The sequence below is a fragment of the Monomorium pharaonis genome, chromosome 6, assembly GCF_013373865.1.
Source record: "Monomorium pharaonis isolate MP-MQ-018 chromosome 6, ASM1337386v2, whole genome shotgun sequence".
NCBI classification, from domain to species: Eukaryota; Metazoa; Arthropoda; class Insecta; order Hymenoptera; family Formicidae; genus Monomorium; species Monomorium pharaonis.
This window is the reverse complement of record NC_050472.1, coordinates 22,051,164-22,076,703: the sequence shown is the minus strand read 5'-3', so window position 1 is coordinate 22,076,703 and position 25,540 is coordinate 22,051,164. Positions and strand designations below refer to the sequence as shown.

The 25,540-nt window shown below is 38.1% G+C and overlaps 1 protein-coding gene across 4 annotated transcripts in view; it reads left to right on the top strand.

The window, feature by feature from the left end:
* The window catches only part of LOC105832555 (autophagy-related protein 16-1), a 413,425-nt gene that overhangs the window by 367,740 nt on the left and 20,145 nt on the right, over positions 1-25,540 (top strand). For all 4 annotated transcript variants that reach the window (XM_012673629.3, XM_036288132.1, XM_036288133.1 and 1 more), the window contains 4 exons: positions 13,925-14,045; positions 22,000-22,179; positions 23,670-23,754; positions 23,835-23,981. In XM_012673629.3, coding sequence (XP_012529083.1) covers positions 13,925-14,045; positions 22,000-22,179; positions 23,670-23,754; positions 23,835-23,981 — 533 coding nt within the window. The remainder of the gene's footprint in view (positions 1-13,924; positions 14,046-21,999; positions 22,180-23,669; positions 23,755-23,834; positions 23,982-25,540) is intronic.

Here is a 25,540-nt window from a genome sequence, read left to right as displayed (position 1 = left end):
GTGAAGCGCCTGGCAGCCCAGGGTCTTTCCTCTTCTCCTCCTCCTCCTTCTCCTCCTCCTTCTCCCCTCCCCCTGATCCTCCTCGGTCATCCGCTTCTTCCTCTCCTCTTCCTCCCCCTCTCTCGCTCCTCCAGGTCTTCCTAGTTCGGTTCCTCTTCCTCCTCGCCGCCCTTGGCGGAGAGTAGCATGCCGCGCCGGGGAACGCATTCGCAGTAGGCTCCACTATCTTCTGCTAAATAACCGCCGTCTAGATTCACCCAGCATCCGCACCGTCTCCTCACCGTCGTCCTATTTGCGGCCTCCTTCCGGCGTACCCGTGAGCGCATATCGTTTGAACGCCGAAGACCGATCCCTCCTGTCTGTCATATCGAGCGTCCCTGGTAGTCGCCGATCCAATAATTAGGAAGGATATCAGCAAGCACGTAATTTTGTTCGAACGCCTCCGTATAACCCGCGGCTTCCTCCCTCCCTCCCTCCCTCTCTCTCTCTCTCTCTTTCTCTCTCTCGACGCGAGGCCGCGACCGGGAGGTGTTGAGGATACATAGAAATCTCGACGGGACTGACGCCCCGGCGTTTCCGCTGATTCAGTGCGTTTGATTCGCGCTACGAGGCGAGTCGTGGGTGCTTAATGCCTCGCGAAGTGGCGCCGGCGTCTCTAATGCACTGCCATATTACTTGCTCTTAATTGGTTCCGCGTTCGTCGAATTACACCGGCTTGCCCGCCGCAAGATTCCACTGCCGTACGATTGATTATCATCGTTACAGCCGATCATTCTTTGTTAACCGACGTATCGGACAAATAAAGGGGGATGTGTTCACCTATCGCCGTATGTCCGACTTTTATGGCGCTCGTAAAATATAGCCGTGGAAAATAAGGCCGCGCTCCCTTAATACGCTCTCTTACGTCGCTGGCACTTAATTAGCCGCCGGATCTTTTAAATTATGCCATTTCCCGATTACGGCATTAATAGAGCGATTCGAGGTAGAACTTGACCAAGACCAGAAGAAGATTCCTTTGAAGAAAACGCATTTGAGCTTAATCGCTCTCAGTTAATCTCATGGTATCTCCGTAGACGTAATTAATGGTCGTGCCCGTAATAACTGAAGCAACGATGTCGTATTTATGGTACGTAATTGAAAATGTACATATGTACTTTCTCAGTTTCACGTAAGTGTACGTTGCGTTTAGACCATTTCTGCACGCTGCACGTACCGTTTCTTACAGCGTATTCTTTGATTTGTCTGCGAGATGCTCCGTGCACTCTCCGAGGACGCAGAAAGTAATATGGTCGTGAATCGTTGCGTCGGCCTCGCTGAGAAGCGTTGAGTCTTCAACAATACGCGGGGGATATCTAATTTTACATGCAGCGATCACAGACTCGGTTCACTTTTATATTAAGCCCTCCAGTTTATTACACTCTTCCGTCAATTTATCATTACTCGACGACTTTGGAATTAATAGCGGAAAAGGGGGTTTCTTTTAAGATATATGTCTGTTCTAATATATACTGCTGGTTTAATATAATTTTATTAATAAGTGTCGGCCGCGAACACGTCGTTAAAGTGATAAATGTATCGTTATAATTATTCGCGACTAATTAACCCCCGTGTCATTATTATGTCATTTATAACTGATCATAACTGCTCTTATTGATTTTCGGTTATCGGATATAGCGAAAACGCTTAGCAACGTACATTATGTACGTGTTAAAAGCTATTAACAATGTGCATTTTTTCAAAACAATCGTTAAAATTTAATGACATTTTTTTTTTACTGCGACGTTGAACCCACGTTTTTTTTTTCAACGCGAAAGAAATCTCTCATCAAAGGATTTGAAATGGCAAGTCAGCTATGATGCCATATGATTTCTTTTTATCTCCGAAACTAGTAATTCAGCTCAACGGTATTTATTTCGGTATTGTCGGGGGAGCCGAGAAAAGTAGGATACTGTTATAAAAGGTATAGCGAATTATATAGCGGATGAGAGTTGCCTGTCGGAAAGAAGTTCAGAAATATCTTTTTTTTAATATGGAAGGCAGACTGGAACGCTTTTTGCGTAACCGTATTGTTAGCCCTCGACGGAGTCCGGCGATGTGAGCGCACGCAAGGCTGCTCTCGTACTTGCTCCGAGATCGTGCAAGCGTGATCACATTCTCGGCTTTACTGCCCCGAGGCTGTGAAACGAGCCCCGTATCTACAATTATAAATGTTTATGTCATTACGGAGATTAGAGAGCCGATTCATCGTGACACACTGAATATACGCGCAGTATTATACGCGCATAATTGCGGTAGCGGAGTAATATGGAACTTAATCTTGCGTAAATTCAGGACGCTGTACTCCTCCTTCGTACAGCACGCAACTATATAAATCTCGATGGACTCCTCCATCGCGGAGAATAATGCAATGTTGATTTAGGTTTCAAAATTGATCTTCCATCCGCAAGTTAGCCCGGGGCGCATGTCATTTGGACGTTATTATCGGCCACAAATAGGTTACATCGAGAACAGACTCGGAATGTTTAATCTTCCAATGATCGCTTTTTATATCCCGCGTGTCATACACTGGTTATATGGTAGAAAAAAGTCCTCACAGATGTAACGATATAAGTCTTCTCAAATGACTTCCTTATTTCTCAGAAACTAAACATTGCACTTTATTAATGCTGATAAAAACAAGATATATTTCATGGCTTATTTTCTATATTAAAAAAAAACTCGCTAAAATCGAAGGCAAGAATAAATCTTATGTAATTTTGATAGAAAAAACAAAGTGATACAACGGCACTGGCAACCATTCTCTACGATTTAATTTTTTGCGCGATAACAATATAAATATGTTAGAACAAATAAAAAATGTGTATTCCGAACTGCAAAAATATGAGGAAACTTGCGTTTGTTATCGAATTAAACGTAAAATTGCTTATCTATGGTCCGATAAGAAACATTCTCGACAGAGCCGACGTCCGTGCACTCACTTCACGCGCTTCTTCGACGAGAAAATCAAACAGTCGATACTTTACCAGTAGCTTCTATTTATCCGTGCTAACTGTCAAGTGCTTTTCTCTTGCCCGTCGTGTGCAATTTTAACTTGAAGACAAAAACGTACGATATTGCGCGTCTGATGTGAAAATTTTTCACCGTCAAATCGCGCGTTCGCATACAAATATTTTCTATAATGTCGCATAAGCTATTCTTAGGCACATATGCCTTCCCCGAAGACAAACATGCTCGAACTTTCAAATGCTCCCCATTCGCTTTGAACGGATACGAAAACTCATTTCTTCGCTCGAATTCACCGTACCTCGAAACCGCACAAATGCTGAAATACTGCGGCGAACGGTGTTCCACACGCGGCATTGGGATGCAGTACGAAAACTCATTTCGCGAAAGTGATCATATAGTAGCGCGCCCGAAATTGAATTATGATCTTTCAATTAACATCGTGGCCTGCCAATTTCTGGAGATAGCGCCCAAGTAAATTCCGATTAATCGAATCGCGCACGCAAACGACGCGGTATTTCATTTTTACCGTTTGCACCGGGGCGAGTCGGTGTAATGTTGCAGTTCCTCGCCCTTGGAGAAATTTCGCGTGCGCGTGAGCGTTTATGTGCATCGCTATAAATCTTTGTTACGCGTGCAAACCCACCGAGCGAATACCGGCGAGGATTGCAAATCTCTGACAAAACACGGGTGATCCACGTGTCCGTTTGCGTGTACGCGCGAGGGAAGAGGAGGCGGCGCGCGAAGGAGCGAATGGGAGGAAATGGCCTTTTCCGTCTTTTCAACGTTGAAGCCTTGAAAATATAGGTTGACTACGGAGCGAAGACGGAACCGAGTGGTTGAATACTTGGGTAGCGCCCAAGTATTCCTCGATAAAGGTCTTCAAGTGCCTTTGTATTACGGCGCACCGTAGTACGAGTTTCGCCTTCCTCGTTCTGCGCGCACATACATTTCTTTGTTCCATCACGCAAAAATTTTGCATAAACATTAACGAACGGTTTCCTTGCACGCGATGACTTCAAGGTCGATGTATATATAATAAATACGTACAAGTTCCTAGAGATACGGTACACTCTTACCGTACTTGGCAAGATCATTTTCGAATTTAATAAGTTTCCCCTTTTTTACTTTTGCTTTTCGAATTGTTTAATATTAATGAATACAAATGCACTGAAGGTAGATTGGTAATCCAACCATTAAGATTGGCTTGATAGTCGAATGATATCATAATGAAATAAGAACTGAAATGAAGTAATATCAGGAAACGGAGTAATATTTCTCATAGGGCACTTGAGAATTTTCACATCCTTAAGCTTGCTAATTAGCTTCTGCTATGGCAATTTATACTTCCATTTTCATCGCACGTTTCAGCAATAAATACGATTGTCTGATTTTCATCTCATGCTAATAATGCTGACGCGAACTTCATATTAAACGTATAAAACCCAGAGTAAGGTAATCACGTTCAACGCTAATTACGGCAACGGACGTGGGCGTTTTTGAGTAGTTGAATACAACTAAGGTGACTAATTTGATTAATGGCACCGTCATGCAATTTTCCGGCGGACGTAAGGAAAAAGCATAATCGATTTACATCTATTACGATAAAATGGTTATTATGTACCGTGAGCTAGTCATTTGGGACGAGTTTTACCGGCGATCACCGTAAAGCAGGTATAACCTGCGCGCTTATCAATTCATCATTCCGCCTGTCGTTACCGTATGACAGCACTAAAGTGGTTTACATTAACGTGTAATGTATACAGCGCCGCGCAAGAAAATACAATGAGATAAAGCATCATAGTGCGTGCCTGTATTATGGATGCATATATCATGTAATGTTATGTGCATTTTCTTAAAGCGTTTACCTATTAGAATCCTATAGGCCCATTAATATTGAATACGTAGCAGCGTTGTGCGGCGCGTCGCGGCGTCCACGTGCGCGAAAGATTGTCGTCGATCTGTACGCGCGACATAACTGCGCCCGTGTCCAAATTCTTTCGCGTGCGAGCCGGGGAATGCGCGCCGACACTGTTTCACGCTGTTTAGCGGTCTCAAGGTTAAAGTACTGTTCTCAAGCGTCGACGGACTTCCTCGATAAAAGTCGATCCGGAAGTCTAAAATTCCAGTCTACGCTGTTACGATCCCCCGAGTACATTACCTTCCGTTTCCTCGTAGCCGGGGGATATAAATACATATTCAGAACCCGCGTTTAACGGCGACTAACGGCATTTATATCCATAGAAATCGAATAGCGCCGGCACAAGCGGCGCGGCCAGGGTTAATTGGAGTTCGGCTTTGACCCTTCGACGGTTTCGTGCTGATATTTCGCGTCGAAAAGTTGTTGTTTGCCGCCGTCTGTAATTATATCGAGAAAAGAATCGCCATTGCCGTGCCATGCAGCCGTTAAGATGAGTTTTAAAAGGGTCTAATTTCAGCTTGAGAATCTGACGTTGGATAACGGCAATGAAACTTTGTAGTAATATTTCTATTTGAACGTCAATATATAATTGTATCTTCCACCTACGGCACGTATACACGTGTCCACCCTAGCGTTAGCCACTGTGACACAACGAAGAGTACCGTGTCCTCTTTCTTTCTCTCCCCCCAAAAAATAAGATGAATAACATCGCACTCGGGAACAGATGGAAAATTTATGCAGCTAGTCAAATATATGGCTGAGTGTTACCAGTTCAACTCCAACTGCAACTGCAGAATTCGCGCAAGTAGCAACACCAAGTTGCGATACAAAAACTTGGCGTGCCCAGTTCGCATTAAATCATGATGAGCATTGCATCGTATTTCCTCGTGATACCTAAATGTACAAATGCATGCATGTCGGGTAATTCATATATGCAAAAAAACTAATTATCTTATAAGTTTATCGTTTGCTATGATCTAGTAACATATTCTACTTTTACTTTCGTGAAACTCTTCTTAGCCTCATTTTTTCTGGATTAGTATTAAATAAAAATATTGTGTACTAAGTAAAATAGTATTAAATAAACATGCACATAATTTAAAATATTGCATTACATCATATAAAGTAATTATGGTCTCAATTATGGTTATTTAATGGTAAAATAATGTTCGTTAATTCGTGTATAAGTTTTACAGTTAGACATTTAAGAAGGTTATCAATATAAGCAAGAGAAAGAGAGAGAGAGAGAGAGAGAGAGAGAGAGAGAGAGAGAGAGAGATTACAATTTCAAAGAATTAATAAAATTTTGAGATATTATTTTAAGATAAAAAGTGATATTGCATTTTTTATGTCTGCAGTAGTGATTGAGAATGTAATATCGTATACAATAATTATAATAATTACAAAAAAGATGCAAGAAGTTTTCTGCAATTTTTTTGATATAAGTATATCTGTAAAACATTTGGTTTGCAAATTTTCCCCGCAATTAGAACTCAATTCATATTAAGATTATCATTTTATCGAAGAAACTAATTATTGTATGGAAAAACTACATTTAAAAAAGTATAATACATTTTTTTTAATGCTATTTTTTTATCTGCAGCGCATATATCATATTTAGCCAAATATCCGTTCTCTTTTATTATTGAAAGGCCAATATTTTCAAAACTAAATTATTCCTACATATTTTGTCCGATTGCATGCAACGGTTATAATAGTCATCTATGCGTATACGGTAGGATCGTTTACTCAGCCATCCGTGTAATTTGTCGCATCAAAACTTTATGTTCAACGCGAACATAACAAGCCGATATGGCAATCGGCACGATGTTTACTCCGTACGTTAAATGCCGCGTGTTTTTGCTGGCTCGTTTAGAATATCGCTAATCGGGAGGCACGGCATGCATTTTACGGTCGACTTGCCTTTTCGCCGAGTCGGGACGACGATGGTCGCAAGGTCGTTCGCGGCAAATCAAAACGGAATCCGGCCGTCACGGATGGACGTAATTATGGTGTGACGATAAGACAAGGGGCATACTTCGCTTCGCGGAAACACACGCGCCAGCGCGAGCCCGAGCCCGTACTAACGAAGTGGCAGTGAGGAACGATGAGAACGCCGTATAGCTGACGTGCCCGACTCGCGTGCAAGCATTCTACTATGTATAAACAGTTGCTTAGAGCGAGGCATATAAGTTTCTCATGTCCCGCGATGCGAGACGCTTTCCGCGAAGGTATCGGTAAATGTTTGCCAGGAAGGGGACGACTTCTGATTTGCTTAACTCCGCGCCGCGGCGCGTTGTGTCGTTGTGTGCTTTCATATGCGAGTTTAACGTGGACATGAGTTCTTCGGGGGACATAGTGGCCGCCAAGTGCACACACCTTAACTGTTACAATGACCACGTAATACGGCTTGTGTAATACGTGTTTATGTTTGGTTTAAATAGGAGGTATGTATGTAATATTGTTACATAAATCCCAAGATTACGGAACTCGCGGCCGGACAACGCTCCGCGAAAGAGTGCGGCATTAGCCAACAGTGTCCACAAAAGATTCAAATAGAAAATTTCCTGTGTGTGTGTGTGTGTGTGTGTGTGTGTGTGTGTGTGTGTGTGTGTGTGTGTGTGTGTGTTAATACTGACAAATGTTTTTTTTATTCTCTTTCTCTGAAACAAACTACTGATTGTAATACGTGAAAATCAATACTTCTATTTGTTATATGAGAAATAATAAATCTTTTTTTTTTTTTATAAAATTGTAACATTACTATTAATATTTCATTCAAGCTTTTATTATACGATAAAGAAATTAAATAGTCACTAAATCATAATGATTCATTGATCTGTTAATCGACATAACTACAGAACAAATGTACGAGAAACGAGCGCGTTATTAGCCGATAATTTAAATAATGCATGTTATTATTCGTGACTTCACAACATATTTGTCGTAGGTATACAAAATTGTCATGAAATTATACGTTAGTATTTACAATGCGGAGTTTTAATTGTCATTACGCGAGAGAATAGCAGAAAATACACGATAATAACATATAATTGCAATTCTGCCTATTATTAATTATGGCAAACATTGTTTGTATATTTGAATTTTATGAATAAAATATGTCAATTTGTAATTAATGTTCTTAATATTTATCAAGATTATCAAATGTGATTAACTCTTCGCGCGAGTGAGTTACCTTGTGCCCCGCGATTAACGCTTTCCCTTTTTGAACCGCTGCAAAGCGCATCGAAGCGTATGCATGAATTCTGCAAACGAGAGCCGAAACAACTGCACAGAGAACGGAGGCATTCAAAGCCTTTTTCCCTTTTTTAGTTTGTTTTTTTAATTCAAAGTGGCTTGCATTTAAACATATCTGCCAATTTTTCTTATTAAATTTAAAATTTTATTTAAAAATATAGAAAATAAAACGTTAAGCCAGAATTCTAAATTAATGTACAATTAAGATGATAAAAAATAGAACACTACAACTTTCTAAAACATTTTTGTTCACTGAAATAATGTTATCCACTTAAATATATTTTATATGAAATTATAAAATTGAAGTATTCAGCACTCAATTGAAATACTGCTCGAAAGTTTCCTCTTAGACTAGAACTTCTTAACTAGACTGTATGTTCATCTAGTCAATCATTTCTATCGCAGTAAAGCTACACTAGACGATCCTAAGAGATAAAGCGTCTGACTGGATCATGAGATGCCGCAGGCGACGGCGAGTCAGCTGGTGTTGATTTATGAGAGAAATACTATAGTACTTATTTTTTGAAAATGATATTCATGAAGTATGTGGGCGAGAAGTACGTAACTTCCGATCTAAGATGTTTATTATATTGATTAAATATATACTATTATTTGAAAGCGATTCATTTATGTTCATTTATTACAATATATAAAGAAATTCGTTCTTTTCCGTGCATATGTGTAAATATAAATCATTTTCGTGGAAGGGAAAGTGCTTTTACTTACATGCGTTTCCAGAACTTGACATTATCCAATAATTTTTCCAGCTAACGCATGCTTTTTATATGAATTTCTTGGAAGAGATATTTATCATGATTATACGAGAATATGTACACTTCGTCTTCATTTAGAATCTTGGAAGTTTTTACAGGAACGAGCACAGCGTCTCTCGGTAATAACTATGTTACTGAAATTAACGAGCGGCAATAGAGATCAAGCGTGAGATTAGCAAGTACATCATATTCAAGGGTGCGGGGGAGAGGGGAGGGACAGAGAAAGAGAGAGAGAGAGAGAGGGTGAAACCACCACCGATAGCGATAGCTAATAAGTTAAGTACGACGCCGTATATATATCCGAATGTTCGACCACCCTTGAAAATGTGTTTTCGGTGGCAATTCGTCCGCACATACGCTTCAAAAACAGTGCGAGTGCAACGGCCATAAAACATGGGTCGCTAGTTGCTTTCCAGGAAGCTTCCCCGCCGCTCTTTTTACCGACTTTAATTGAAGCCCCGTATAACTTGAGGGATCTCACTCCCTCCGTCTCTCTGCTGCTCTTTTTCTCCCGCTGGCCGCATTACTGTTCTACCCTCGATGGAGCACTAAGACTATGAAGAAGTTTATGCTTTTATTGCGCAGAAGCACACCGGGTGTACATACACCACACGCGTACTTCACCGGCGACTTGGCCGGTGCATCGTAAAAAGACGATATCAACCGCGTATTCCTTAAATCCCGGTGTGTACCTTCCCAGGATGATTCTCGCCGCACCGATGTAGAAAGAATCTCCCCGGCATATAATTCACGTATTTCAACGTATTTATAGAACCAACTCACACCAGCAATTAGAAGTTTAAAGACAATGTCTCAACTATGTGCTATAAGTTTTTTTAATTCGAAAAACTAGAAAATATATAAAATCACACGTGAAGTATTTATTTGAATACTAAAATCCGCTATTGCACAGCCAGAACTATCGGCAAGTTTATTCTACTATTTGCAAATAATTGTTTTTCTGGCAAACGATAACAATTTTTATAAACGTCAATAATATGTCATACGTGCGCAAATTGCACGGTGAATTTGAGCCTCCTCTTGAATGAAAATTTTATTCGAAGTCATCTTTTTCCTCTATTGCTTAATTTTTCAGCACGTACTTCCAATTTTCATGAAAAGTCGTCCCTCTCCTGTCGCTTGGGAATATTCGTGTAGGGAATTAAATTTAAATTTAATGTATGAATTTTTTAGAAATTATCGACTCCGCGGTTTTCTCTAGAAATCAGAATACTTTCTACAACCACGTACGCTTTTAGAGTTAGCTTTATGGGCGTTCAACATTTAACATCTGAGCGGATTGACGTCGTTTGGCGTCTTTCGAGTTTATGCACGGCGGCAAAGAACTCTCGGAGACGCTACTGTAAACCGCGTCGCACGCGGATTGTTAGAGCTTCCCCGGCCGCATTTTGACGCTAAAGCACTCTATCGTTTCTTCTTTGATGTGGGTACTTCGAATGTTATGTCACATGATAATATTATTATATACGACGGATACATGAGATATATTTATCGCGCGCCAGGCGTCACATGTACGTGACAATGTCGCGGATACGTGATTAGATAAGTTTATCCTTCACGAAATTCATTACGATCCCTTGTCATCGAAGAAATATAATAATTCGTATGCGAGGCTGCTGGATTACGACGGCTTTTCGAATATTCGCATTAATAAACTTCCCAGCTCTATGGTCGCGTTCCGCATTTCGCCTGTAATCTCGAATTACCTCAATTCGTGTTTGCGTACAATAGAATTAATATTGTTATTGTGAATTTATTTAATATGGTTTGAATATAGTTTCCATTGCACGTACAACTACACAGAAGACATTACAATAAAAGATTTTTGTATTATTATGAAATTGGAAAAACGTTTAATTTTTACACGCGTTATTGTAATTTTGAAAATTATCGAGAATTAAAGCGCAAAAATAATATTGATCTATTTCATTAAGTTAAAATATAAACTTCTTTGTAATAATATAAGAGATTTAGAAACATTAAAAAAAAAAAATTATTTAGTGTAAGAAAGCAAGAAAGAGCACAGTAGTAAAACGTTACTAGCATGTTAAAAGTGTGCAATAAATTGAGTTACTTCTTCAGAAGTTCACTCGTAAAAAGCTCTCTGTGTGTACGTGTATCATAAAATTTGTGAAAGAAAATTTGTGCATTAAGATAAACGAACTTCAAAATACCTATAGAACAAGATTAAACTTCAAAAAAGAGCTTTGCTTAAATTTGAAATATACGTTTCTTTTAGATGAGAATGAATTTCTTGGAAGAATTTTTGCTGCAAACTTGATGGTTATTTTTTAAAATAGTTTTTTCTAAAATTTAATTTTTGTGTCTTTTTTTTATAATCGTTAGCAGAGATTTATAATTGTTGATATACCCACTTTCCATTATGATATCGTTTCACGAAAAGCGCATGAAAATCACATTCTTTTGCATCTGTGTTGTGCCATTGTCATTCTTAACTGGACACACAAAGCGATTGAAAGTAAAGTCCATTCAGCCGTTTAACGTTTAACGGGAGAAACGACTCGCCGTCGCACACTTTCGGCAAAGTTCTCGACATCCTTAGATTATGGTGCACTTTCTTCGGCCTCTTCCTTCGGCATCTGTGCGAAAGAGGGTAAAGTTCTCCTGCAGCTCGTATAAGGCCGGGCGGGAAGGCCGCACTTCTACCTGTGTTTCTTTCACGTTATAGCCCTTCCAGCTAAACTTCCGGGCCATTAATTTACATTAGGACATTTTTCAAGAGCGTGCTAGCTTCCGGCGCCGCGCACCTTAAAATTGGCGAAGTCTTCTTTTTAACGTCTCTTCTCTCTTACACGGAAGAGCCCTTGAGTCGCTTTCGCCGCACCTCCCCTTGTCGACGTCACGCTTGAATTCTTCACCATTAAACGGCGACGCGACGGGAGAAAAAGGAACGAGTGGAGCGTATATGAGATAACTTCAGAATTTCATTTAACGACGATGTGCAAGCGTGCACGCGGAAGGCGCTGGCAGTCATTAAATCACACAACCCGTGGCGGGTTCGTCGCGCGGCTTGATTGATTTGTAAAGCGGCCCCGTCGATACCGGGACCGACGTTGCTCTTCAGATTTCAGCCGCTGTTTACGTAACCGTGTAAGTGCTACATATATCATTTGATAATTTTATTGCCGTCGTAGACACGCACGTCGCAAATACGTCGCGTCAACATTGAAACAAAGAATGCATCGCCCCACGCTTAGTAATTTATTAACTCGTAAAACTCAGACTCCGACATTAGCGCGAGTGCTCGTCGCCCATTTTTGAATTACTCCCCCCCCACGTGCCCATTAAGCCCGTGGTCTTAGGGCACGAGAACTCCGTATATCATCCTTGAAATTTCATTAGCAGTTTGCGCCATTAATGCGGGATACGATAAATATATAACGCGGGATACATGCTGTCATTGAAAAATTTATTCACTCGTAAAGTGCCGGCCGATAGTAGCACTTCGCTGGCAAATTCCTTATCGACAAGCAATCGTTAGGGTACGCCTGAACGTAATTAACTTTACGTTGTTACGAATATTCTAATACTTCCTGTTCATGATTATAATAATGTATAGCTAATCTCTGCCACGGTGATTTATACACTGGAGAAATAAAGAGATGGGGAGAGTGAAAGAGAGCGTAGTATTTTGCATAAATCAATGAGCAGGAGATAAAAATTCCGTTTCGAAATGAAAGAACTCAGGTTTTGGAGCTGGTGCTGCAAAAAAATGGAGAACCATCAAATGTATATCGTTTCCAAAAACTTTGATAAGAGAACCCTAGAATATCGGGCGTAGCTCGTGATTGAAAAAAAAAAAATATTGCTCGTAAAATGGGCCACCATGGACGTCAACATACGGGTTTAATGCACGTTCGGGACAAAAACGCTTGGAGTAAAGAGAGACGGAACAATTGTCGTTGACATCATGTCAACGGCAACAAATATCCCTTGGGATATTTAACAATATTTTTAATCGTAATACCTATATTACGTTCGCATTGTGACGATCATTACGGTCACGTAAGCTATACTGTTGATGTAATTTTTGATAAATTTATTTCGCATTCAAGTGTTCGTAAACGAATGTCAGGAATATAAAGGGAACTACGACGCCAGTCGAGTTTTCTTGTCCAACTCAATATGAAGGTAATAATGAAATCGAACTCTTTTCTTGTTACCGTTAAAGGATGACGTACTATTCCGTTGGAAACGCACGCTTTATACCGTCGGTCTGCTTCCGCCCCTTGCAGCTACATTCATTTCTCATTTCGAACACGTCGATGCTCGGAGCAGAGCTAAACTCGAAAGTAGAAGAGAGAAAATCAACTTATGAAAGCCGGTGCTCGATCTAACAAGTCCCTGTTTAAAGTTCAGGACTCCAGTTGCAAAGCGCCAATGACTCTAACGCTTTCAAATTGTATTTAAACAAAATAGTTTATAACAGCGCGAATTCGTGATGCGAATAATATATTTTAATTGCCCTTTGCAACTCGTGTTTTAGTTGAAATTGGTATCGCGAAAAGAATAACAGGTTTTTCCATTTATTTGTCGCAAACAAGTGTATCTAAATAAAAAATAATGTATTAAATAAAATAAAAATATATTAAATAAAATAGAAATGAGATAAATTGATACTCTTTCAATTATTCAAATAAATTTAACTATTTTATATAAAAACTGGCCTGCAGATAAAATTATTATTACATATATAAAATGTTATTATTACATATTGTTTATAAACGTTGAAATTAATTTATAACAGAGGAAAAAAGAATGTTAAAATAATGTTTTGTTTTCTACGTTGAACAATACTCGCGAGATTATCATCTTGAAAAGTTTTCTGAGTTTATTGATCTATTTGTTCATATAAGCGTGTGTGTGTATTTTATCTGCGCTGTATTCGAGATATTCACATAAATGAATCTTCATATTTTTGTTTCAGCATACACTCACGGGCCACTGCGCGAAGGTGATGGCGGCAAAGTTTCTTGGCGAGCCGTCGAAAGTAGTTACCGGAAGTTATGATCGGACTTTAAAAATCTGGGATCTGCGCAGCAAAGCATGTAAGTGAACGTTATTTTATCGATTAAGAGGACAAAAAGCGGACGTTTCTCTCGAGACGCCCGTTAATAAGGATATAACCACGATTACGAGACGTTAATCCGTTAAGTTATTAAAATCGCGAGATTAGCGATCGCCGTCTTGTACAAGACACATTCCAAGCATCGGGCATCTTTTCCCGAGGGCGAAGGATCACAGGGGATCACAAGGAAACGCAAATGTATAAAGATCTGATTCCGAATTTCCACGGAACGCGGTTTAAAGCACTTTAATTAAACTGGTTTATGCAAAACAATTCTGAATCTCATCTGCGTATATTTACCGACAATCGAGGTCTCGCCCGGCGTAATCCCGAAAACGCTGCCGGACTCCCGCCGGCGTGATACGACGACGATAAATACCTTCGAGGCGGGCGAAAGAAAATTTTAAGCGGCGATCTGCTCGCGGCTGACATATCGGGTTGCATAATGCTAAACGCCGCACATTCATTCCGTCTCGTAACAGAAACTCGCGCGGCAAGTATGAGCCGAAAGTAATGCACGGCGCTAGGGGTAATCACGTTGCCCATTACCCCTATTAGTCGTTGCATAATGCAGATACACTTACGAGCGCGCCAAGATAATAAAACAAACGGCGAATCTGCATGGTCATTCATATGCATATTCCGTTGCACATCGTACGCGGCTGCACAATGGACCGCCACGGAAAATATGACGGCCATAATGCCCCCCCGGCCGGCCTGGTTTCGTACGAGGCGCGCGCCCCGGCATCAACGGGCGACGCCGTAATGGCGAAGATGGGGTTAAAAATTGCCCACCCTGGCTAACCCGACGGTTCGTTGCGTCGCCGTGGATGCGTTAATTAAATCGATAAGATCCTTCCGCGGAGGAAGGTACAGATTCTCTCTTTCACCTGTTTCGAGACCCTGGACGGTCTTCGCCGGCATAGAAAACTCTTTATCTCGGAGCATTGACGTTTTTAATAGACTATCGCAGCGGATAATGGAGCGGATTTTGAAGAAAAAAAAAAAGAAGTTGCAACTTGTGATGGTTGAATAAATACGATCGGAGATAAAACGTGGGAGATCGAACCGCGGTAACCCGGTTGACTTTAATGATTCTTTTCTCGAATGGCCTCAAAGTGAAAGCAGCGCGCGAATTGATGCGATAATAAAGATAGATTTATGTAATCTAATGAATGATCTGTCAGAAAAGAAAGGCGAGATTAATCACAAATCCATTACTTGCGGGGAAAGAGTGCCATTTTAATTAACTCTTAAACTAGGACATGGGTTTATCCAGCACGGGGTATAAAAGATGGTTCTGTATACTCGGATTTCTTCATTACGTCATTAATCAGTTTCTAATGAAAGTTATTCATCGTTACCTCGTACCCAACATTAAAACTAATTTTGCTTTTAAAACAAGACGGAGAATCTCGCGTTTAAAAAATATCGAAAGCACTGGTTCTCTCAGATTTTAATTGGCCCTTCAGCGTTTTATGCTTTAACGCTGTCTTTTAATTTAACAATAATTTAGAAGACATTTTGTATAACAATGCAGACAACATAAATTTCAAGTTAAGAAATACTGACGTGAAAACCGCCGTAAAATATCCATATTTTAACGCATCAATATTGATTTTTCTTGTACATTACACCTATTGTTCGAGAAGCTCTTCTCTTCTTGATCTGTATAGAATCTGTTTTGAATACAGATGACATGGGAATTATTCCCTTCAGCACGTGCATTCACGTCTACTAGTTTTCGGTTCGAATGCGTACGCTCGCCATTAGAGACCCTTTTGTCCTAGAAAGTTCACGCGTCGTGATCTAATTTCACGCGACAACTCCCACAGTCGGCTGTGAATAATCGCGAATGCCGGATGCGATAGTCAAGTCTTTCCTCGTGAACATCGTGACCTTCGACTGGCAGGTGTTGGACGAGGGCTGTGCCCGGTACCTGCGTCTTAAAAAGCTGCCTCGGCTTTTGAGTCGCTGAAAAAATCGCCGGTAGGCTGGAATAGTGAACGTGATAATTCCGACGCATTCAAGGGCAAATGTAATTTCTCCTTCTAAGAAAGCGCTTTCCTGTGTGGAATGCGCGGCCATCGTGACCGGTACGTACTCGTACAAAATGCCAAGGCTCCTCGATGCCCATCCGGGGATTTATCACACTAATTGTCGGAGAAAAGCGGCGGCGCTTGTTCGACCATTTGCTCCCCGCGCGAACAACTTCGACGTATCGAGAGGAGCGTAGTCCGCTCGGCCGTAAAATAGAGGAATCCTTCACCGCTTTCGGTTCACGGTGTGAGACTCTATGCGATAAGCGCCGCCCCGAAGACAGGGGGCGAAAGTGATAATTTACTGCCGGATGAAAGTGGCCGTTTTTTGCGGTAAAGCATCACAGATCGCGCCTCGCGTCCTCAGTAAGCAAAACGTAGTGGACTTTAAGTGGGCATGAAAAATAAATTGGGCAAGCCGCACGCGCGGCCGGACGCGAGCAGATAGCGGCCACGGAGGGTCTCATTTCCCGCAAATGTATTCGGGATTTACATTCGACCCTGGCGCCGGATCTAATCTCGTGAAACGGCGCGCTCTATCTGAAGAACGGCACGAGATATCGATTTACACTACGGTCAACAGCGCTACGGAATCCTGCGGTGTGTACGGCCAGTAGCCGAGGAATCGTATTGACAAAGGATACAAAGCTGCAGGGACTGCTTAATACGATGGAGTGCAGCCAGTATTAATTTGCGAAGTCCGGGGACCGCCTTAAACTCGGCCTTTACCGTTCGCCCGACACGTAGAATAATAATTTGCGCCGTTAATTAGCATGTACAAGCGTCCGCCGAATTTCAATAAATCGCCGTTACACCGTGTTTTGTCGGTGGAATATCATTATCTTCTAGTTGTGGTATAATTAATGGATGAAAATAAAATTATCCGTATTATCCCTGTTATATCTGCGAGGTACATAATATTATAAATATATAATTTGCTTTGAATTTTAATAGTGGAATTGATTATATCGAGACATATAATATGCGAATACAATATTGTATCTATATTTTCATGAATTACCAAACTATTAACATATATATTTCAAAAATTTTCTTTTTAGAAATAAAAAATTGGCCACTGTGCTATTTTATGGACTGCAATGATTTTACCTATAGAAAGACATGTGATGCACATCTGATATAAATTTTAACAACTGTTGATTTGCTTTTATTCCATATCATTGAAATACTCCAAACTAAAACTGCATTCGCGCAAATTAAATGATACATAAGTGTGCAGTTATTGCAGAGAGAATAAACTGTCGGATATTATTGCCAATTGAGTAAAATCATTTATATAAAAAAACAACTTGTTTCCGCGGGTATGTTTATTCGCACGTTTGTTTAATATTACTTCTTCATTAATACTAGTTAAAAATCTTGTAATTCTAACGTAAAAGAACAAACGGTGAATAACATTAATGATTAGTGTAGAGTGATTATAATGGAAACGTACGTAAAATGAATTTATTGCTTGAACCGATTTCAAACGCGTTCGAGAATTGCATGCGTTTTATATCAAGTTAATATTGAAAGCGTAAAGTGCGAAGTTTCGTACACGACAGGCACAGCGAGAGAACTGCATTACTTGGCGATATGCAAGCCCTTATGAAAGTTGAAGAGTGTAATTTCGAAAAGTGTATCTCCTTAAATCAAGTCACCTAAAGTGATACAGTGCCGGGAGCTCCAGCGGGCGATAATTAATGTAAGAAGTCGAGCGCCATCACAAATCGTCCGTCCCGGCTGAGTTTGCGGTCGGCCATCAAACTTGTAACATAAATACAAAACTTTTTTGCCGGCGAACGCACCGTGCGCACTCGAGGCAAAGAATCCGTCTTAACCCCCCCCCCTTTTTTTTTTAAATGCAACGCAGGTAACAACAGGGTGCGCGTGTAGCGTAATTAACCTGTGGCTTAACTTCGTCACGTAATTTATAGCTGTCGTCCCGTCGAGTCATTCAGTAGTCCAGTCCAAGTTAATTGTGCGCATGTCGGGGCACGCGGATACCTGCGTGGATACACACAGGTACTCCGGGGAACATCCGTTTTAGACCTGCGGCGGCCTTTTGTTGTTGTGCTGTGGTCCTACAGCAAAATAGCGAAAACCGCGCTATCAAGGAAGACCGGCGGGCGCTTGTACAAAAGTTTCGCACAAATAAATCTTCGAACGCGAGGCGCGCACAATGGGAAAGCGCCGCTGAAAGGGCGTTTAAGCGTGAATTATTGTTTACCGCGGACGCTTTAAGACAAAAAGGACGCTTAAAGTGGATCAGCTGTTTTCTATCGCGCTATTATCTACCTCGCCACGTCGTGCCGTGCAATTTCGTGGACGCCCCGAGCGGCTCTTCTGGACACAATCGTGCCGCAGACAGACGAATTCCATACCGCACCGACGGAATAACATACCCCGCGTCATGCATTCGCCACTGACTGAAAAGACGTGCCAAATGCTCTCTAACAACCCGGGAAATTAATTTACCACCATTGTATTTCTGCCGTGGCACATTACGTACCACTCAACTTACGAGTATCTCGTCGTAAACGTTCAATCTTATTTTACATAATGAATGCACAAAAGATTATTTTGGAAATTTTATTCATTTTTGTTGAAATTTTATTTTTAATATTTATAAAGTGTAAAAAACTCCTTAAAGTATAAGAATTAACAGAACGATTCAAAGAGTGTTATGCCACGTATGTCAATTATTAAGTACATAATAATAAATTACCTGTCACGTTTTTTTATTATATAGTATAAGTAAAACACGATTGTTAAATTGATATTTAATTTCCAAAAGTTACCGAACATGACAATTTCCCATTAAGTTTTTACTAAGGAGAGATCGACTTTAATTCTAGAGCGTTACACACACTTTTCTGACGTTAATATTACTTTCGGAAATTTACCACATAATTAAGATTTGAGATTTTTTTTACTCTATAGGTCACAAGGTGTTAGAATAACTAACTCAATTATCTTGATGTATGTATAGAAAGATCTCATTAAAATTATTTTAAATTATTATCAGAAATTTAATTACAAAAACTAACTGTACTAAACTTAAATTAATAGTTGAATTAAAATTTTCCCACAGTAACATTCTAGGGTGAAATTTAAAAAATCCGTAAATGAAAGATGACTCGGAAAATCTCAAGCAATTATATTTGAATGGCATACGTCTAAAGCAGCACATGTACGTTAATGTGGAGTACATATTAATGCGAAAAGCATGAGGGAGGGCAAATTAACATCCCGAAAGCTCTTATCATGGCTGACGGTTGAAGAAGGCTTACACGGAAAGCCGGTAATCCTTTATGCCTCGTTTGAGGGATAGATGCACGTTAATAGCATATATGTACTTATCTGAATAATACATTGATTTTAAAGACTGGTACATAAAGAACCAGTACCATAGATAAGAGCATAATCTTTATGCTACGTGCAAGAATTGACATCCTAAAATTAGCGGCTTTTTTTTTAACCACAACTATCGGAGATCGAATCAGCCAAAAAAAGCAATTTACTCCAATAGCACGAAATATCCTTATAATCTTATTTAAGAGTATAAATAGTCTCATCTTTTGTTTTTCTCGTTTATATCAAGCGGAACTATTGTCGTAAAAGTGAACGCTATTAAAATATTAAAGGAAACGTAAATATTGTGTGTGTGCGCAGAAGAGATTATTCTTGTTGATATCTCTTGAAAAATGTGCTTTTTGCAAGAAAATTTGTTACCCGAGGAAAAGGCAAGATTGCCTAACTAGATATCAAGAATTATACGTCGTCTTTGTGATGTGTATAGAGCAATGATTAAGTCAGGCTAACACTCTTGTCTTACCATCATCATCATTACGACTCAAATCTAGTCATCAAATGGAAACATTCACGCATTATTCCGAGTGCGGTACGGCAGAAGTCCCTTTGTGCGTTTTGCCGCGCGGTAGCGCACTCACGAAGATATGTTTTGCCTGCTAATGATTTTTACGACGTTTATTAGCCGTACGCGTCTCGCGTATTTTACTGAATCGTGATAGGCGGCGCGTTGCGAATGCATTGTGGTACGGTTACTTGTTGGGAGATAAGACAGTCTGTGAACCGTGCGGCATTGAGGTGAGGTAGGAATTGTCGACAAAACTTATCTTTATGCACGGACGCACTTTAGAAGAAATTTTATTACTCTTAGAGAGGTGCACCACTCATCGCGCTTAAAGCTTATAATGTTCGCTTTCTGTTACTTGTATATGTTACTTGAACTGTCAGAATTAAGTGCGCTACGCGCAAATATCATTGTCATAAGTATTAAAAGATACGATTCGTCTCGTGTCAGTATATATTTTTTTGTTGTATTTTTTCATTCATTTCATGAAAGAGGAAAAACAACAAAAAAGAAAAACCAATATGCGCTTGTTGTTTTTTGTAAATTTTACTTTGGCTTTTTACACATTTCCGCGTTAGCAAATATTTAAAATTTTATATTCTCTTATAAATAAATTTTACTGTAAAAAAAATTTTACTTTGGTTGCATTACTATATGTGTAATTACATATCTCTATTTTTAAGAAAAGTAAATTTATAAAAATAAATTATCACAGTGTGAAAATTTCCTATGGCATCACTAAAGTAACGTTTGATATTCCAGTGAAAGAAAAAAAAAAAATTAAACGTGATTATAGCTTTCACAAGTTCCGTAATACGATTGAGAGACAATTTCCAAGGCGCGATTGTAATTGAATACACGCGCTTGAAACATACAAAGCTTGCTTGCGAAGGAAGAAGCTTGTCTCCGTTGGCATGGTACACGGTCGCGAAGTAATTGGAGTTCGTAATACCATTTTCGGGTAGAAACGGTGGACATTATTCGCTAGTCGATGTCCCGCTGCAGAAACTTCGACAGACTAATCGATCGAACGATAAATCACGTCTGATTTAACGCAGAGCCACGATAAAATAGGAAACTGGCGTACGGTTTCGTAAACGCACAAAGGCCGAGGTTAAGGAAAGGTAGAATAGGAGGAGGGCGAGGAGGGGAGGCTGTAAGCGGAAAACTCGTAATTTATCCTGTTTCCAGTCTTGATGCCGGGCATTTCCGCGACGCGCTAGCGATTTCCAAGAGCTTCGCGGAAACGTGGCGACGCGAATGTCATTTCCCGACGTAAATTAAGTTTGAAATCCTGCTTATTTCAGCGTGGAGATCGATGAAAGCTGCTGCTAGGTAGAGCTACAGTTTGAAAGGGGAAACCAGCCGTGATTCACATTCGATATAATCACTGTTAAACTCGCTCCGTTTAAAGTCGACACGTATATGCACAATCCGCGAGGATATAATTTTGTTACTCTGGGGAATGCTCAAATTAAATGTAGAAAGCAGTATAATCAAATTAAAATACGTATAATTTATTCTTGAAGAAAGAATTTTACTTTGTTCTGAAATATGAAAATCTTCAGTCTGAAAATCAGCCTATTGAAAGATTTTAACTAACATAAAAAAATACATCAACAATTTTTTTAATCGCAGTTTGAGACTGTAATTAATGATGCATGTGATTGAATTGTTAACACTTTATAATAATCTCTCTTTTAGCTGCTATGTGATTAAATAATAAAGAATTTATTAAAGCATTCACACACATAAATTCTTTCTGTTCTTTTACAGAAGATATTCGAAAAAAGCGAAGATTTATATAATTTTGTGGTAATTCTTTTTGCATTTGTATTTGTTTATATATAAAATTATCTACAATTTTAATTTAAACGAGAATTATTTCTAAAAAATTACTTCTCTGAATTCTTAAATTCTTAAATTCTTTAAGTAAATACATAAAAAATAATTGAATGAGGAAACTGCAATCTGATTGTATGAATGCATATTTTAAGGTAAGAAACTTTATGTTGCAGGTATAGAAACGAAATTCGCTGGTTCGAGTTGTAATGATCTCGTAACTTCCGATGGAGCTGGTTCTACGATAATTAGTGGTCATTTTGATCAAAGGATCAGGTTTTGGGACACTAGAGCCGAATCCAGCTCAAATGACATCTTATTGGAAGGAAAAGTTACATCGTTAGATTTATCCCGCGGTAAGTATTATAATTTATTTTAATATTTTAATATTTTGGTCAAATATTTTGATCAAAGGCTTTCTAAAGTGTTGAACATTTGCTAAAAACAGCCAACAATCATGAGATATTTTGTTTTGTATTGCGAGATGTAGCTGTATTGCTGTATTAAATATATACTCTATTATTCTAATGTAAATATATTTAATACAGATTACAATCCAATGATATCGTTTTGATATCGTTTTGATAATAATTATATGCATAATATCAGGGCAGAATTTTGATTCTACAATATGTAACTGTATATGTACATTTTACAATATCGATTAAGGCATATCAAATGGGGCAACAAATAGTTATTATCCTAGTGATGTTAATTATTTATATAAAAAATATGATTTGATAAAAATATCTGATATTACACAAAAGTGTGACTAATGATATCTACATTATATTTTATTGTATTATTCGTTTTATAAAAAAATATGAATTATATAATTATCTAATTTCGACGTAAAATTAGTATCAGTTTCTAATATCAAGAGATTTTGTTCATATTTTGATTGAAATAATAAGAAAAAATGTACGAAGCATGATTTTTTGCATTAATGTTGAAAACTTATGTAGATATACAAGTGTACAAGTACAGAATGTTTCTTGATTTTAAATCATAATTATGACGTAAGTTTAAACAGCACAATTTAAATTAAATTAGAATATCATATACATTTGGAGAGATAAAAAATAATGTGGTAAAACTAATTATTTTAATTATAGCGTTAAATGGAAGTGAAAATGTCAGTCTTATATATATAATAGGCCTCTGGCCGCCGAATAATTAATACAATGAGAAAAGATATTAATTGGTATTTCACGGCAACTACACGGCATTTCATGTTTTATTCGCGCTATACAAATAATGTTATTTCGTTTTCGCTTTTTATCGCAACGTTCTAATGACGTGAATGAATTGGCTCGCACGATTCTGCAGTATTCTCAAAGCACTTGTATCAGCTGCAAGTGCGCCCCGTTCACACAAGAGTACTTCATTCAGATATATTGTTCTATCGCATTTCATTAATCCCAGATATTGCCAGAATGCGAAATGAATTCAAGTGGAGTAGTATTGGTACGATTTTTAATTTCTGTAGTTAAGCAGGTATACCATATTTCTCTAATGCTTTTTTTACTCATATTCAAATAATCCTGCGTCATTTATTACCAGGTCGATATTATATGATCGAAGGAAATTACGGACAAAATTATTTTAATACGCCGAAGAACAATTCATATAAGTTTATTGCACCGTCATCATATTTTTTAATATTTTGAATATCACGTCACTCGTATATTTTATAGATGCGTTTACTGATGGTTTTTGTATTCGATTTATAACGAGATATTTGTTCATTTGATATTGCAACACCACAAACATTCATACGAACAGTTTAAATATTATTCAATCTTGTGTATGATTGCAAATTATAAAAGAATCTATTCGATTTCAGACGCAAATTACCTTTTGAGTTGCGTGAGGGATGACACATTAAAACTGATTGATTTACGAATGAAGAAGATTGTCGGATCGTATAGGTAGGTCATGTATTTTTGTCATATATACGTAAGTAGAATATTAAAGATAGTAAACGTCGCATTTTAATTTTATTTTACAGTGCTGACGGTTTTAAAGTGGGATTCGATTGGACAAGAGCTGCTTTCAGTCCTGATGGACAGTACATTGCAGTTGGTTCTGCAGACGGTTCTGTTTTCATCTGGTCGATAGTGACGAATATGATTGAAACAATTCTAAAGGGACACACGTAAGTAAAAATAACATATTATCATAATTAAAATTTGAGAAATTATATAAAATTTCTTTCTATCTAAGAAATATGACTGATATGGAAACATAGTATATTAAGACAATTAAAGTAATTAACTCGAAGAATGCAAAAAAGGCACGAGTTAAATTTTTCAGCAAAAATCGTTCGATTATAGTGAAAAGCTAATAATATTACTTTTGGAAACATAAATATGACATTTAATAATATTTTTGATAATTCTGATCCTTAAAGTGCTTTGTCATATATGAAAAACTCAATTTTCATATTTACACTTGTTTCTTTTCTTGTCTTTTTTACTCAATGTTAAGAAAAAAATAAAAACAAAATTTTATAGTACTTTATTTAATACTTTAATTTATTTTATAAAAAATAATACATATCTATATTAAATTACAATAACATTTCTGATGAAAGAAATTATTAAAAATTAAAAACAATTACTTTCAATTTTGTATTAAACAAAATTTTTAAATTTTAAAATTTTAAAACACAAAAATTTTGAGACTTACATTATTATAAGAGAATAAATCTATAAATATATTATTAGAAAGTTAAAAAATGAGCAAAATAGGCCTCTTCAATATATATGTATATTTATATGTATTTATATATTTATATATAAATCGACTATGATTGAGTCAAAGATGAGGATATGTAAAAAAAAAAAGAGAGATAAACGCATTATTATTTTGCTTGAAAACTGTAAAGAGTTTAATATGAAAATAAAAGAGTAACAAGAGTTTCTTGTTAAACAAGACGAAAGAAGAAAGAGGACGAGAAAAACGGAGACTAATGAGCTTTCTGCTCTCGTTGCTTATTTTTAACGTTCTACTTTAGGCTCTTAGAAGCTTTGAACAAGTGCCATATATGCATTGAAAACGTATCTACCTATTTCAAGTTCAATGGACAAAAAATGATTTTCGCAAAAAATGTGATTCGTGTCCTTTCTGCATTGACCAATTCAATTACACGTTATTGCTTTAATATATTAAAGCAATTAGTTTATTAGTCTATATTTTAAATTATATAAATGGATTGTAGAACTGTAAAAGAAAAATTAATTCTATTTGGTTAATCGAACTAATCTACGTATGGTTTATAATATCCGAACTCTGCGAAACGTATCATCTGATAGCTTTAACGTTTTTATCGTTCTCATATTATGTATTCTTGATCGGATATTTAGGTTTCCTGGAGACAAAAAATTGCGGTTCTTTCCTCGCACATCGATTGGAATGTGCAATACCGATATTAAAACTTAAGCCGTCATAGAATATAGTACGAAAAAAAGATTAATAAATTTTATATGACTTTAACCGTCGATGTTTGCCAATGATGAAAAGACATATTAAAACGAAAAATTTGGTTCTCGATATTTTATTGAATATTGATTTAGAGCTGATCCGAGATATTAAAGGCAGCTTGCTGCGCCAATCCTTCGTAAAGTCTTATCTTAATATAGCCATTTTATTGCAATTTTCTTATTTCATAATCCAACGTAGTGTTTTACATTATTATATATCAATACGCTAAGA